General features: G+C 44.8%; 2 protein-coding genes across 24 annotated transcripts in view; one reads left to right on the plus strand and one right to left on the minus strand.

Moving 5' to 3' along the window:
- Nucleotides 1-10429, minus strand: part of dgkza (diacylglycerol kinase, zeta a) — a 67836-nt gene extending 57407 nt beyond the window's left edge. For 10 of the 22 annotated variants that reach the window (XM_078104278.1, XM_078104310.1, XM_078104287.1 and 7 more), the window contains exons 1-2: nucleotides 3769-3910; nucleotides 2351-2451 (exon numbers count right to left, since the gene is read on the minus strand). Coding sequence is in view for 12 of the 22 variants with exons in the window: in XM_078104376.1 (XP_077960502.1) it covers nucleotides 3769-4001 (233 nt within the window). In the remaining 10 variants the exon portion in view is untranslated. Of the gene's footprint in view, nucleotides 1-2350; nucleotides 2452-3768; nucleotides 4452-9780; nucleotides 9888-10000 lie in introns of those variants that run through there. The other 12 variants (XM_078104382.1, XM_078104355.1, XM_078104369.1 and 9 more) reach the window with 3 other exon arrangements.
- A 3231-nt stretch (nucleotides 10430-13660) lies between these two features.
- cryaa (crystallin, alpha A) lies at nucleotides 13661-16122 on the plus strand. Of its 2 annotated transcripts, XM_078104439.1 has the most exons (4): nucleotides 13661-13755; nucleotides 14692-15034; nucleotides 15256-15378; nucleotides 15539-16122. In XM_078104439.1, exons 2-4 carry the CDS (start codon nucleotides 14837-14839, stop codon nucleotides 15746-15748), a joined length of 531 nt encoding a protein of 176 aa, XP_077960565.1. In that variant the 5' UTR covers nucleotides 13661-13755; nucleotides 14692-14836; the 3' UTR covers nucleotides 15749-16122. The 2 variants fall into 2 exon arrangements, with proteins under 2 accessions (XP_077960565.1, XP_040038634.1); XM_040182700.2 differs by lacking the exon at nucleotides 13661-13755 and having other exon boundaries at nucleotides 14548-15034.
- The last annotated feature ends 195 nt before the right edge of the window (nucleotides 16123-16317 follow it).

Genomic DNA, 16317 nt, shown 5'->3' on the forward strand with positions numbered 1-16317 from the left:
GTTGTACACTTTGGGGGAGGGGGTGCCGCTGTGGCCTGCTAAGCACAGAGTTTAATGAGGCACTCAGGGAAGGGAGTTATTCTTACTCTGCAGAGTTCCAGGACTGCATTTTGCCCACTTGTTTTCTTGTGGTCTTGAAAGATCAAAAGTAGAAGTGCTCTGGATACGGTGGTGTATGGGCATGCTGAACTCGGCAGCTCCCATGACTGTCGATAAATGTACTATTGTGTTTACTACTAATGGCATAGGACAGAATATATTAATGAATACCCGAAACAGAGAATTGGGAATGAAGTTACATGATCACTGCCAACTAACCAGCCAGACCTGCTGCTGGACCAAACGCCACAGGGGGAGGACCCAGGATCAATGCATCATAAACAGATTCTCATTACTTCTCAAATATCAATGTCAAAGTTAGCTATGGTGAGTTTACAATAGAACGAGTATCTCTATCCTGTCATCCTCCACTATCCATCCCAATCCCTTAAGTCACTATACAACTGGATGATGACTTTGTGTGTGTATTATGCAACACTGCCTACTGCAATGATAATCCCAACCATAATGAGGCAGAGTGAAGAAGATGGGAGTGCTCAGCTATAAAACATTACCCTCCTAAGTGTGTATAGTGTCTGCACAGCGTAAGGCTGAGAGGAAGAAACAGATATGTTTCTACCTCTGTGTCTTGTCTTTTCTGTGTCCAGAAATAGAACGACTCCTTTTAAAGACAGCTGTGTGTCAACCCAATCAAACAGAGGTGAAGGGGCCTCTCAGGAGTCTAATACTTTCCGTACTATTTCCTGCTTTAATATAAAGCTCTGCTCACCAACATGTCCCGAGAGGGGATGGACAGGAAACACCACCAGGATGTTCATCCCCTTGAGAGGGAGACAGGACTCACTAGATGTTATTCGATATGTCTTTATTAGGACATGTGTGCAATGTTGATACTGCTTCTCCAAGATGCCGCTCTCAAACAGAAGTCTTGCTATTATATCTAAATATTTATGTGGCAGGACGGTGGAGGAAGAGTGTGGCCGTCCTCTGGAGATAACGAATACATGCAAGTCCATCCGTCCGCACACATAGAAGTGCTTGTCATCAGCAGGATGACATCATCATGTGTCACCTCATTGCTGACGTACGTGCCAAACTGTGCCTGAGTTTTTTCTTGAGGAAAGGTAGAATGCATTTAGAGTCATGGCAACAACACTAAACATCACGGTCATGCTCTGGACAGAACGGCATTGACCGTTAGTAGGAAACAGGAAACAGTTATATAACAATGTCAAGTGACCTCCAACTCTTTTATTTAGGGTTCATTAGTGAACACAGGACTCCTATCAAAACACAATACATGTTAGGGAGAATATTAAGATAAATAAATATTAATATCTGTTTGGGCTGAAGGGCAGAATAGTGGAGAGAGTGTTCGTTCCAGCCATCTCTATCAGGGGAATTGAGATTAGGTGAGCCAGGAGGACACCCGGACCTCATCTCCTCATCAAGGGGTGAGTACAAAAAGGCAAGGAGGGAAGACATCGGGAGAGAGGCAGGTTGCAAGATAAGCAGTTTGGGTGCTCCCTTAGATATCTGGGGTGGAGAAAAGAAATACACTAGAGAGAGTCAAATCTCTGTTGGATGAATAACCAGCAACCAGGGCGAGTGCTTTAAGGAAGAATGATGCGTGTGCATGTTGTCGTGCCTGAAAGACACTATCCAGAGCTCTATGCTGTTGGGTCTAACATTTACATGAAACATAGTGGCGTGCTAAGCAAAGTAACCAAGTGGATGTGGACTGTCAAAAATTTGCAATCGAATCATTGACTAAAAAGACACACGTGGACATGGAAACAGTCTGTGACACAACACTGGCTGAGAGACCTGAAACCTAGACTGAACATAGTAGAGTGCCTATTAAGGGTGTGTATATATGTATATAAATATACATATATACATGTACGTACGCCTGTTTCCTATATATTTGCGACGGTCCTGTGGTTGGTTGTATTGTTCCATACTTTGCTTTACATGCTAGTCCCTGGAACGTTACCCTGTATGGTAGCGCCTGTCATCACTGTGGATGGGTGTGAATATGTGAATGATGACATGAAGTGTTAAAGCTCTTAGAGTGACTGAAAGACTAGAAAAGTTGCTATACAAGTACCGTCCATTTTTCAGGTCTGAGTAGACTAAACGCAGCACTGCATCAGCTCAAACCCCGGCGACATCACTGACCAGCACTTTAGTTTCCTTAGTAAAGTCAGCATTTTAAGAATGCTGAATAAAGCAACAGTCTTCCTCCTAATTAATAGAATACAAAATGAAGAATCAATTATCAGCCAACCTGAAAAAGCAGGAAAAACGTATCCATCCACACTTCTTGTTTTTCTCCTCTAACTGTCTTCAGAGCGTACGCTATGAACACACCGTGGTGTACAGAGAGTGCTAATGTGCAGGAGGAGGGTGGCGGGGAGAGAGAGAAACAGGAAGAGAGAAAGGAAGGGGGGGGGGCAGTGAGACAGACAGACAAAGAAAGCAAGTCAGGACTAAAATACCCACTCTGCGAGGAAAGTTACAAATAAGGAAACTGTAGAGATTGAGTCAAGCCACACACCCTTTTCACAGCGGAAATCTCAATGACATAACCTGCATATGAATGTCATCCTTTATATACGAAGATACCAATCGGGCTGGGTCCACGTCCCAGCAGCCATCTGTGAGGCTACAGTGAATACCGTCTCTTTGGACTCTGAACCCACTCTGTCCTCTCAGGCAACAAGCTAAAGCTACCTGAGATGTGTCTGCAGCATCAAACTTTAATGGATCTGGTCGAAAGTCCTCCATCACATCCTCTTTCATGTGGTAATAATTAGAAATGATATTTGCTGCATCACTATTAGTAGTCGAACATGTTGAGAACCCAAATGTTTCATGTAGGAACCGTGACAGCATGACACCTCTCATGGGTCTTTAGGCCAGAGAGAACACAGCACCACGCTCTGATGATAAGAAGACTGTGTTTTCCTTGTCCGGTTAGCAAAGTCATTACTTTATTTTCACAATTTGTTTGAGAAATAGAATTAGTGTCTAGCAAGTGAATAGTATTAGGATGGGGCTTCATGCTTTTTAAATCCTATATGTTCTTCACTACCACATTGATCCAAACCGGCACCAGACCATCCAACGTAGTCGCTGCTTCCTGACAGCCCGTAGGAGTGTAGAACCGAGTTACGGCCACCACGGTCATCCTTTTCACTGTCTGCATTACTGCGGCCCCAGATGCAGTGGTAATAATGTCCACTGTCCACATGATCCCGCTAACATGGTCATGTACCCTACCACAGACACGCACACGCGCACCTCCTTTGTTTGAGTATGTAGAATGAATGAATGTGTGATGATCTCTACTTAGAACGGGGACTGCAGCAATGTGTCTAAAGGGTGGATGCTGGTGCCGTAACAGGGTGTAAAGGGTGGATGCTGGAGATTCAGCATCACGTCAAAAGGGTGGATGCTGGTGATGTAGTGGTCTTTCAAAAGGTTGGATGCGGACACCGTGGATGTGTGACTAATGGGTAGTTGCTGGTGCTGCAGCTGTCAGTTTAAAGGGTGGATGCTCAACCTGTGGCTAATGGTTAAATGCTAGTGCTGCCCTGATGTGACTACACATCTGTCCCCCACGAGTCTGAGGCGGTGGCTCCCCCTGCAGGTCAACAGCATGTATTACACCACCACCAGTACACCTTGCCGTTTCAGTCTTACCTCCTGGTGAAGATCTTAAGTCCGGTGAAAGACCTGGAACAGCCGGTCAGCATGTCGTTCTCTTCTTCCACACTAGGTGTGGAGGGCAAGGAGAACCCCGTGAGAAGGGTAGAAGAGGAGTTAGAGGAGGATAAAGAGCTGAATTCTCCATCCCCTTCTTTTACTTTGAGTGACCTTGGTGGTTCAGGAGCACCACCTAAGGCCTCAGCGTGTAGTCCAGGATCACAGTCCATGACAGCGGGCGTGTTTTGGTTCCTGTTGTCCAACCCGAGCCCTGCTCACATCGTGGCTGGAGGAGCTACACTTCATCTAACTCAAAGATACTTCCTGCTGAGTTCACAAGTCTTTAGATGTCCTGATAGGACCTAAATCCTGAGATGTCCAAGCTCCACCAGTTCACCAGAGTTCAAAGGAGAGCCAGGAAGAGCGGGCAGAACCCTGACTGCATCCTGTTCTCCTGGGAGGAGGTTGGACCATCAACCAATAAAACAACGACCAGGTACTACAACCACAGACATCAACAGGGCCGCTCAGCGTCTCAGAGGTTCTCCACTCCAACAGGAACCTCGAACAACAGCCGGAGAACCATCAGTCAGCTGGTCGTAGACGTGAAGGTCGTATTCAAACTGAGCAGTATAAAGATGGTACTCCTCTCAAGCTGAGCAGTGTGAAGAAGGTACTCCTCTAGAGCCGAGCAGTATGAATAAGGTACTTCTGAGTATTACACTTATGAGCACACAAGGACTTCAAACATGGCTTCCCAAAGTCAATAATCCACATGCCAAAGGTCTTTAACAAGACACACAAGGTGTGCGTGTGTGTGTGTGTGTAGACAGATTAGTCCTGAGTCCTGAGGGAAACATAATCTGTCCCTGCTTTTCTCTCCACGTGTCCCTGTGAGCAGTAGAAGTCCTTGGTTTCTATCAATCCCTGTTCACGCTCCTCTTTGTTTCTTCTTCAGCTTTTCACTCCTCCTTCCTCCTACTTCCTCCTCCTCCCTTCCTTCTGTTCTTCTTCGTCTTCTTCAATAAGTCTGGTCTGTTGTCGCTCTTCTTCTTTAGTTCGAGGCTTAGTTTAGCTTCACACTTCGCGCACACACACAGCTGAGTGACACACTAAACACATGCACGCCTCGGTAGACACACTGATCCTGAACTACCCGTCCAGCCACAACCAGGAAGTGGATAATGACTACAGTCAGGGCCTCTCTGCTAGCTGCCCTTTCACATGCCTGACTGAAACGGTTTTCACGATGTTCTTAAGCCGCAGCTTAACAACACGTTTCACTAAGGAGCAGTAAAAAATGTCTCTGAAACTGTGTGTGTATCTCAGGAATTTTGTCAGTGCAGTTAAATGAACAAATTGTGGTAAAAACTGTACAATATATCTAAATCTAGATATCTACATTCACCTGTTGAATTTGCTAATCAGCCGCATCACATGGCTTTAACTCAATGCTTCTAGGCATGTAGATTCAGTTATGACAACTTGCTGAAGTTCATACCGAGCATCGGAATCGGGAAGAAAGGGGATTTAAGTGACTTTGAACGAGGCATGGTTGTTAGTGCCAAACGGGCTGGTCTGAGTATGTCAGAAATAGAATTTGTGTGGACAGAAATGTCTTGTTGATGTAAGAGGTCAGAGGAGAATGCAGACTGGTTCGAGATGGTAGAAAGGCAACAGTAATTCAAATAAGCACCTGTTACAACCAAGGAATATAGAATAACATCTCTGAACGCACAACACGTCAAACATTGAAGAAGATGCCTACAGCAACAGAAGACCACACCAGGTGCCACTGCTGTCAGCTAAAAACAGGGAACTGAGACTACTATTTGCACGGGGGCAACAAACATGAAAGCATGGATGCATGCTATCATGTCATTATGGACCAAATCTCTGAGGAATGTTACTAACACCTTGTTGTTATAAATAATTAAGGCAGTTATGAAGGGAAAAGGGGCTCCACATTTTTACTCTGGTGTGGTGGAAATTCGTGCAGGTCACAGGTTTCCCAAGAAAGGTCACACACCAAGTTCCTGAAAGACTCTCAATGCACAGATCAACAAATTTCCCCCCAACATCAAGGTGTACCAAACACACACACATACACGCTTCATATATATAGTAGTTTTAAATTACCTTACTGTACTACGGATTATATGAACTTCCGATGCTGTATTTGACCGGTGAGGGGAGATTCTTATGAATCCAGTGAGTCTGACTGTATTTGTGTGTGATCATGTTAGTCTCCATAGAAACCCTTTCCCATAGAGACCAGTGACCTCACACCCTTGTGAAACAGCAGGGCATAGGATGTACTCTGAGCAGATTAATAAGTATAATAAATAATCACTGAACACTCATCCCATCACTGATTGACTTCTTCTTCACTGGTATCATTCCAGTCATACTCCACAGTGGGGCAGTGGTGGGTGCTAACTGCTCTAGAAACCCAAGGGAACCAGTGAGACTTCATTTGTTTCCATAACGACTTTATCGTCATGCTGCCGTGGTAACCGGCAGACTGACCCTCTCAAAGTCCTTCCTGTGTCATTAATATGGCTCCTATGTCCATGTTCAGAGCTCCTGTGATTACTGATGTCTGATCATCGTCATGGTAACCAACTGCTGAAGCTGGGCGATACTTGAAGTGGAGTAGAAGTACAATGGAAATATTCAAGTGAAGTACTAGTTTGTAGATCACAGATCTAAGTCTACTGCGTGAATACAAATTTGAGGATTCTTCAGGGCGACTGTGGGTGAGTGGGGAGCACGGTCGTCCTCCAATCAGAGGGTTGTGGGTTCGATCCCAGGCCCGGCTAACCTGCATGTCATTGTGTCCTTGGGCACGACACTTAACCCAACATTGCTCCTGTAGCTGCAACTACAGTGTGTGAATGGTAGTTTCTGATGTGCAGGTGTCACAGTGTATGGTTCTCCTGTCATCAGTGTGTGAATGGGTGTGAATGGGTGAATGATGTCATGTAGTGTTAAAGCGCTTTTCAGTGGTCAGAAGACTAGAAAAGCGCTATACAAGTACAGGCCATTTACCATTTCAGAGGAACATTTTACTCCTAGCAAGGTGAGCTCCATGTTCACACCTAATAACACCAACATGCTCCTCACAGCAGAACCTCAGCTCGATCCAGCACACAGCCTCACTGAACTGAGTCCTGGTGGTTACAGTACATGTAGGTACTGTGTGCACTGCGTGTAGGAGGGAGAATGCTGGTCATGGACACCCCACACACACCTCTCTGCTTTGTGTCATCACTGTTCCCGCTCTTCTTTTGCCCACTCAGTATTTCCATGACAAATAAAATGTCTCTCGATAGCGTGGCACACAATCCAGATCCTTTGTCTCTGTGCCTGATTTCTCTGTGTCTCTAAGGAAGGTCTGGTTATGAATGCAAACATTCATCCAAACTAACCCCAAAGCAAAGCCTTTTCCTAAGGAGCCGCAGAGATAATGACACCGTGGCTGTGGATGAAACACCCCACACACTAATACCTGATTGTTGCTGCTTTCTATTAAACCAGGTGTGTTCAACAGTAAGTGGCCTGAAAGAAGAGTAACACAGTGATTCAGTTCCATCGACTGCTCCTCTGTTGGCGGGTCACAACCTGCGTCCTAGCTGGCTGTGAAATGGTGAATGTGAGGCAGCTGGGTGGCAAGGTCTCCATCCTTCTGCTGTCACTACAAAGCGTCCACAGAGACAAAGGAGGCTGATGAATCACATAATGCCAATGACACCGTAATATGTCCGAAGGACTACTTATAGCACATATCAAGGTATTAGATTCATTTGTAGATCAATGCTTCGCCAACATCGTTTAAGGGTTAAAGAACATCTTAGGGTCACTGTCCCACTTCATTAGTGTTTCCACAATTCATTCACTTGGTTTCCGTGGTAACCCTGAGGGGCAGCTGAAGGAGCACATTACAGACCAATACGTCACAACTGTAGCTGGGCCTCACTTTATGTTCATTCATTCATTGTTCAGTGAGAAGTATATAATACGGTATAGAAGTGGTCTGTCCACTGTGGGAACAGTGGGGATTGATTAACCTACTTCCTGTGTGTAACCCGGCCCACCTCTCAGCAGCTGGCTAGCTGCTGATGGATAATGTGACCGGTCCGATAAGCATGCAGAGGATCACCAATAGCCAATCTGAAGCCTTATCACAGAGGGATAAAGCCATACAGACTTCTGGAATCAATGAGCAGTGGTACGACGTCCTAGGTGGGCTTCCCTGACGATGGGATGTTGGTCTTTATCGGGCTGAATCAATGGGCTGGACTAACTGAGCCGAGCCATTCTAATTTCATAAACAAGAATGTTACCATGTGAGCATCAGGCTTCACAATGTCTCACTGTGACTGTGGAGAACAGCAAGCAGAGCTACGTTGACATACAATATTCTAAACACCTCAAAACAAATTAACAAGAACATTATTAAAATGTCAACATTAATGTGCATTACTAACTTTGTTGTTTATTTGTGCTTTCTCGCCTCACAGGTTTCCATGGATCCCTGTTCCCTCCCGCCACAGCCCTGCTGACAACTGCTGACACTATTATCATTCTAAATATTAAACACATCACTATTACTGTCATTATAAACCAACATTACCCGCTTTGTGAGGGTTTTGTGACAGACAATGTTGCATGTGATTTTGGGCTATTCAAAATAAGGATTAATTGAATTGTCACTGCTGTGCCTTAAATAAGGAGCAGTGTGTATGAGAAGGAGGGAGTGAATCCACTGATATAGTCCTGTCCTTTATCACTTCGTGGAACCAAACACCACTAAACGAAGGCCACTCAGGGCACACAGCATCTGACTCATGATGCCTCCTTCTAACAAATGCATTGCAAGTAGGACCAGACCGGTGAGCAGCAGCGCCCTCATCCTCAGGTAGAGAACCGCAAAATGCACAAGACCACTCCTCTAAGTTGTGTTTGCTTTCCTCTCGGCCATCTGCTGTAAGATACCCGGCTTGTTGGCTTGATGCCCCGCCCCCCCTCCACGGATCAATGGAGATCAAAGTGGATGAAGTTTGTTGATGAGCTAATACCACTGTCCATGTCAGATTACAGTAACCGTCACCTCGGTTACGTTTGTGTCTTCTACATTGGGATGACTTACCTTCATTGCTCCCACTGGAGGAAGTAGAGCTGCAGTTTTGCAGTGGCACAGACGGTGGTCATTACATAACTCCTCTGGTGAGTCTGCACACCCCCACTGACACACAATCCCATCTGTATTACTGATTACTAAATGATGCTGTGATTAGGCCTCATGCTGGCAGTGACATAATAAGCAGCTTCACTGAGTCTTTCTAGGGGACATCTGAAAGCCTGAACCGAAGGAAGGACACAATCCATAAACAAGAAAGGTCCTTTTGGGTCCAATATCGTATTCATGACATCAGTGTACGAGTGCATCAGTGTGTTTTCCCTTGATATCTACACACGTCCACTTCATGGAGTCCACCGGGTTGAACCGTTGTGTTTTACAGAACAAACCAGTACTCTCTTCTATTACGGGTACATGTTCCTGTAGAGAAGGTAGCATGTGAAGACAGCAGCAACTTCAGCAAAGTCAATCTATTGATAACATCAATGATGATGAAAGTCTGCAGAAAGCTGCTTGTGTTCCCACAGCGGATCAAACTCTGCGGTTCCAGTTCAGCAGATGAAATAATCGCAGCTGGATAACTATGGATTCCAGCTTATGGATCAGCTTTTATGGAGAGTGACCAGAGTGAACTAGAAAGGTAAAGATAAACAAGTGTGTGTGTGTGTGTGTACTTATGTTAGCTATTAGCCCAACACATCACATGCATCCTCTACATCAGAGGGGCTCAGCTGTATTACCACGTGCACACACACATGCACTGCGTCATGTGACAGAGACACTGAGGCAGTGACGTGGGCGCCTCACATTCAGGTAAAACCAGTTCCCGGGTCGCAATAGCACTTTTTGTGTGTGGTGTCTCCTACCTATAGGACACCTGCTTCCTGAAGGTCAGCTGGACAAACTCTGCTTCCATCCCAGACACTGACAGCTGGGCCTCTTCCTCCCTCTTATCCTCTTCCTCACAAGCTACCTAAGAGGCATAGTGAGACAACTCAATTTCGTACCTTTTATCCACCCTAACGAGCTGCCTGAGTGGACGTTTCACACGCACACACGCGTACACAAACACGTAACCCTACACACCTGAGTGTGGCCGGGCTCCAGCGTGCTCGTGGAGCTCACCTCCGCGGCCAACACGTCCTCCTCTTCGGCCACGCCCTCCAGGGCAGGCTGCTCCTGGGTCGGAAGAGTGGAGCGTTTCATCACCCCGAACGACGAGCTCGGTTCTAACGGCGTGATTCCGCCGAGTCCCGTCCGTCTCTGTAAAGTCACCAGTAGCCTCTGACCGTTGGACGGTGTCGCCGGTCCCACATGGAGCTCACATGCATGAGCTCTGCACTGGGTAGCGAGAAGTGGGCGGAAGAAGAGCGGATAGGGACCTGCTCTGTCCTCAGCTACGTGTTGCCGGAAATCAGATCCCTGCTCTCTCCATTAGTCTCTCTCTCTCTCTCTCTCTCTCTCTCTCTCTCTCTCTCTCTCTCTCTCTCTCTCTCTCTCTACTCTATCCGCCGTCTGTCCATCTCTCTCTCTCAATCTTCAATTACAGTTTCTATTTAGCTTCGTTGTCAAACATCGATTTCACAGTGTTGCTAAACATGAAGAGAATGTGCATTTCAGTCAGTGGTGTGAAGGTCTGGAAAAAACTTCAAAAAGAGCTGAAGCAAAGTCCAAGCAAGACTGTTTAAAAAAAGACTCAAACTGGTGATTCTCAACAGGTACTGTAACGAAGAGAGAAGGTGATTGGTATAACTACTCAGCACTATATATATGTTAGATTGTATTTATTTTATATAATGTATTTGGTATATCATTATTATTAAATAAATAAATATTATTATTATTAGTCTACGTATGTATATAAATACATATTTACATGTTATAGGTATTTTTGCAGGGATATGTATGTGGTGTATGTTTGTTTTTGTGATTTATTTTATATAATGTATTTGGTATATCATTATTAATAAATAAATAAATATTATTATTATTAGTCTACGTATGTATATAAATACATATTTACATGTTATAGGTATTTTTGCAGGGATATGTATGTGGTGTATGTTTGTTTTGGTGATTGGATATGCGTGGTATGTAGGTGTATTATGTAGTATTCTGTGTGGGTACAGGCTGAAGAGCAGTTGAAAAGGGGAGGGACATCAAATAAGTGTCATGCTTCTTCCCACTCCTTTTTTTCGAACAGTTTTTTTTTCTGTTGTGTCTTAGCTATTTGTTGTTCTATTTTTTTTTAATAATTTGTATTTTCTTTGTGTGTACAAGTAGTAACATTTTCCCCCTTTTATACATGTTCGGAAAATTCAATTCAAATTCAATTCAATTCAAATTCAAGTTAAAAACTGTACATCATTGTTATTAGGACCATACGCCTTAAAGATTACATTACATTACATGTCATTTAGCTGACGCTTTTATCCAAAGCGACGTACAATAAGTGCATTCAACCATAGGGTACAAACTCAGGAGAACAAGAAACAAGAAAGTGTAATTTCCTCAAATAAGCCAATTTGCAATTTGCTATAGATGAGAGGCGTTACAAGTACAATTTAAGTGCTACAATTTGTTAGTCTTTAGTCGAGGTAGAGTCTGAAGAGGTGTGTCTTTAGTTTGCGGCGGAAGATGTGAAGGCTCTAAACCAGCTGAGTGTGGTTCCTTTAATACCAATCAAAGGTTCTAGTCTCTGCAACAGGATGTAATGATCAATGGAGTCAAACACAACACTGAGGTCCAGCAGGACAAGAACAGAGACTAGTCCTTTGTCCGATGCACTTTTATTTTTCATTTGTAATTTTCGCCAGTGCTGTTTTTGTGCTAAGATAGACTCCTGACTATAAATCCTCAAACAAACCGTTGTTCTCAAGGATCTTAGAGCCATCCAGAAAGGCAAATCTTCCTTAAGCAGCCTATTCAGATCCAAGAGACAAGTAATTTAGACTTCAAAATTGTAGAAGTCTGTTGATCATGGTTTATGAGAGAGAGAAGCGTATCAGGACCAACAGCTGCTTCCAAGGTTCCTACGCCCGAGGGCGGGTCGGCACTGGTTGAAGCCAGGAGACCATCAATTCTTTCTCTAATACTTAGAATCTTGTCATTAAAGAAGTTCATAAAGTCGTTACTAAGAAGAAACCTGGCATTGTTTTTCTCCATTAATAATGAGTAATAAGCTGATTGCATTACGGACAGCCTTCTTATATGCTTTAAAGCTGTTTCGCCCAACTAACCAATAAGCCATAGTCGTTTAAGTTTCTGCAGTTTGCTTTAAGTTGTGGGTTTGAGGGTTTTACAAAGAAACAAACTTCCTCCTTTCTAGAGGAGCAGTAGAGTCCAGCTTCACTTTCAAAAAGCCTGTAGCAGTATCGACAAGATGATTAATCTGGGACGGATTTCAGTTTTCACAGGAGTCCACTGATATGTACTGATATGTATATACTGCAACCCCAAAGCTATACACAAGAACCAGGTCACAGGTGGGATTAAAACAATGACTAGGTTTCAGTAGACTGACAGAAACCAATTCAATCTAACAATAAGATAAATAGTACAATGGCTGTCGATTCAGATAGAAATTCTGAATAAGGACCTGGGACACTACAACAAGTATAACTCGCTGTAATTGTTTTCCAGGTTGGGTGTGAAAAAGTTGTAATCATCTAGTTTAGGTTCAGGGTTTATTAATAAAAGGCTAGTCAAAAATAGCTTCTACTCTACCTCCCCGGCCTGTCCCTCAAGGAATAAAAGTATTAACACAACTTGGAGGAGTCGCTTCATTTAAGCAGACATTCTCTATTTGACAGCTTTTTAGTAAGAAAAAGTATCAACGTGGTGATCTGATATACATAAATATAGTCACGGTTTGGGTTCACGTCTTGTTTTATTTTGTAGTCTTGCATCATGTCTCCCTGGGTCATGTCACTTCCTGCCTTGTCCTGTCATTCCCCAGTGATTACCTGTCGCGTCATGATTGTTTCCAGCTGTTTCCAATCACCTGCACCTCCCTAGTGTATTTAAGCAATGTGTGTCTCTTCTCACTTCCTGCGTCATTGTTTACTGTGCGGAGGTTCTTGTCGTAGTGTTTCTGGTTCTTGGCTGCGTTTTTGCCCCTTGGCCTTTTGCTTTTTTGGAAATTAAAGTCCTTTTGTTTTGGAAACTCTGCGTTTGAGTCCTGCCTTCTACGCATCCTGACAGAATATTCACCTTTAATTCTCCTATTGTAAAATATAACTTGAAAACAGCTGTGAACCACTGTATTTGTTACCGTGTTCTATATTGACCGATCACAATGGAATTCACTGATCACTGATGTTTGTCCACATCTGTTGCATGTCTCCATCATGTGAAGCTATCCTCTACTTTGGTCAACCTTCACTGGGAAATATTATACTAGGGTTTCTCGTGAGTTTTCTAAAGAGATGGAATCTATGAATGAATATGAGCATGCATCCCCCCCCCTCGGTAGTTAGCCAAAGCAGCTTTTCAGCGGTGTGGGGACAGAGCACACAGGCATTGTCTGCCTCATTGATGAATCCAAGAATGCTGACTCTGCTGAACTGCAGCCAGTCAAACAGCGTCTAACCGTGCCAGACACCCCGAATCAGAAAACACCGCAAACTGATCCTGAATCAGTCGGCCCGACCATTTGCCTTTGGCTGTGGGTGCATGGAGCGGCTTAGCCCCTGTGCTGGCTGGCCAAAGCCTGGTGGGATTAGACTAATGGAGGTGGCAGGAAGCCACTCCTGGTGCAACAACAGGCATGGGAAGGGACAGATTGACTGGGTCCTGCAGACTGCTTCACAGCGTACACGTGTTCATGCTGCTACCCCCATGTGAGCACACACCTTTCTGTTATTACATGACATGTCTCTGTTCATTTACCTAACTGGATCCAACAGATCCAGCACCGTTGGACCTGGATGGACCTGGACCCAGACTCCTCCATCGCTGAAGTTCTCAGCTCCTTTACTGTAGTAAAAGTACTAATACCAAACTGTCAAATTTTTGTAAACGCGTGGAAGTATAATAAGAAACATGTAAATAATATCATACTACTATTATAATTCTATAATAGCAAAATAATGTCCCATGTGACTATAAAACTATTGAATATTTGTTGTAAACCGTCTAAACAAAAGCACACAATAAACACTGTCCAGAGTAGATTTGCTTTATTTAATCATAAATGGAAAAACAGCAAATCCTTTTAATCGTAAAAAAAACGTAATGTTTATGAAATAGTTTTTAAGTATCGAGTGACTCAAGCTGTGCTTCAAGAGTGAAGTCAGAAGGCTGATGATGTGATTTGTAGGCCAGAGACCAGTAACAGACGAGTTGGGTCTGTATGATGAAGGTAACACATAAGAGGGCCCATCTTCTTTTCATTGTCAGGTCTTTCCCAAAGGGACTGAACCAACAGGGCTCTCTTTAAGAGGAATCCTCTCAGCTTGCTCCCAGAAGAACAGTGATCCAGTGGGGGCAGGTTGGGACTAGTAGTACGTTGACATGGGTGTTTGGTCACTCAGGTGAAATCCCTGGTTTAGTTTTCGTCCCGACCTCACTGTCTACTCCCCCCTCTCCGTCCAGCAGTGCTTGTTTTGGCAGCCCGGAGTGTCTGGTTTGTGAGTGGCACTAGTCGTACCAGGAACTGGACCCAGCGGTGCCCCCCCCTCCTCTTCAAACCTGATTCTGCTGACACGGCCCAATCCACCATGAGATAATGCCATTCCAGAGGGATCGTGGCTAAAGCCTCTCTTTCTGGCTGTCAGGTATATAAAGAGGAGGCGGCTGTGCAGCAGAAAACCAAGCCTCCTGAAACTCTCTCCACTCATCAGCGCTCTACAGCCTCCGCTGCTCGACTCCTCTCCGTCTCCTGCTGGACTCTGAGCTGACCAGGATCAAGCCACAGCCACTATGGATATTGCCATACAGCACCCTTGGTTCAGACGTGCCCTGGGCTCCGTCTACCCGGCTCGCGTCTTTGACCAGTTCTTTGGAGAGGGCATGTTTGACTACGACTTCTTTCCCTACACCACCTCCACCATCAGCCCTTACTACAGACAGTCGCTGTTCCGTAGCTTTCTGGATTCTTCCAACTCCGGCACCTCAGAGGTAACCAAGCGGAACCATGAGACCCATGTAGACAAAGTCAGCTCATATGTTCGCAGCAGAGGACTGGCTTCCTGTGGCTAACTCTTCTCGTGGGGTTTCATAGTAATGACGCTCTTTTCCAGTTCACATTTCTCTGTACTATGTGTGAGCTGCTGATTCATCCTGAGTGGAGTTGCTCCCCATCTGATTCGAAGGAGTCTCTCTGTGATTCTTTCCCACAGGTGAGGTCTGATAGAGACAAGTACACTGTCCACCTGGACGTCAAGCACTTCTCTCCTGATGAGCTCAGCGTGAAGGTCACTGACGACTACGTGGAGATCCAGGGCAAGCATGGAGAAAGACAGGTATTGCTCCATCAACGGACACCCCTTTATGTATTTTTCTTTATAAAACGACATAATGCATGTCCCTTTACACAAATACAGGATGTATGTCTCTTTATGTATAGACAGAACGTATATTCCCTTATATAAAGACATTGTATGTTCACGTTGCTGTTTACAGGATGACCACGGTTACATTGCTCGTGAGTTCCACCGCCGCTACCGCCTCCCCTCCAGTGTTGACCAATCAGCAATCACCTGCACCCTGTCAACGGATGGTCTGCTGACTCTGACAGGGCCAAAGGTCACCGGAGGGAGCGAATCCGGCCGCAGCGAGCGCAGCATCCCTGTTGTCCGTGATGACAAGCCCAGCGCTGTTGGGTCATCCTAGAGGCTGAGTGGTGGGGGATGCTGGAGGGGCTCAGCCCCCCCCCTCTCCCCGTCCTTACCCTAAAACGTTTGGGATGAACGACCACGCTGTGGCTTCAAGTGCTCCCCTGTTGTTGATCCTTCTTACACTGATATTAGTATCCCTGTTTTGAGCTTAACAAAGAAAAGTCATTCTTCCCATGACGAGGTGCTTCATTCTGCTGTTGGTTGTCGGTGCGTGCGAGTCCCCTGGTGGTTGGTAATGGAGGTCAATGTGGATGCTTCCTCTCTGAAGGCTCTTTTCTGGTCTTCAGTGTATCCTGTACTGTAGTCTAGCCTTTGTTCAATGCAGTCTATACTTAGGAACACACAATAAAGCTGTTTAACTAAATGAAACTCCTCTGTGGCTTGATTATTCTGTTCAAAGTGGAGCTGTGTTCTGCTTCTGGAAACCACAAGCAGCGAGGAACAATAATCAAGACTTATCGTCTCACGTGGTAAAACACGTTTAAATCTAGGATTCCTGCATCACACATGCACCAAATAAACATGCACTTGTGGTTGAGAAGTAAATTCACTGGGGTTGTTCTC

The sequence above is a fragment of the Gasterosteus aculeatus genome, chromosome 1, assembly GCF_964276395.1.
Source record: "Gasterosteus aculeatus chromosome 1, fGasAcu3.hap1.1, whole genome shotgun sequence".
Classification (NCBI taxonomy): domain Eukaryota; kingdom Metazoa; phylum Chordata; class Actinopteri; order Perciformes; family Gasterosteidae; genus Gasterosteus; species Gasterosteus aculeatus.

Coding starts and splice junctions, on each gene's coding strand:
- cryaa (XM_078104439.1), top strand. CDS start 14,837: ATGGATATTGCCATACAGCACCCTTGGTTCAGACGTGCCCTGGGCTCC. Junction 15,035..15,255: donor CCAACTCCGGCACCTCAGAG/GTAACCAAGCGG, acceptor TCTTTCCCACAG/GTGAGGTCTGATAGAGACAA. Junction 15,379..15,538: donor GCAAGCATGGAGAAAGACAG/GTATTGCTCCAT, acceptor TGCTGTTTACAG/GATGACCACGGTTACATTGC.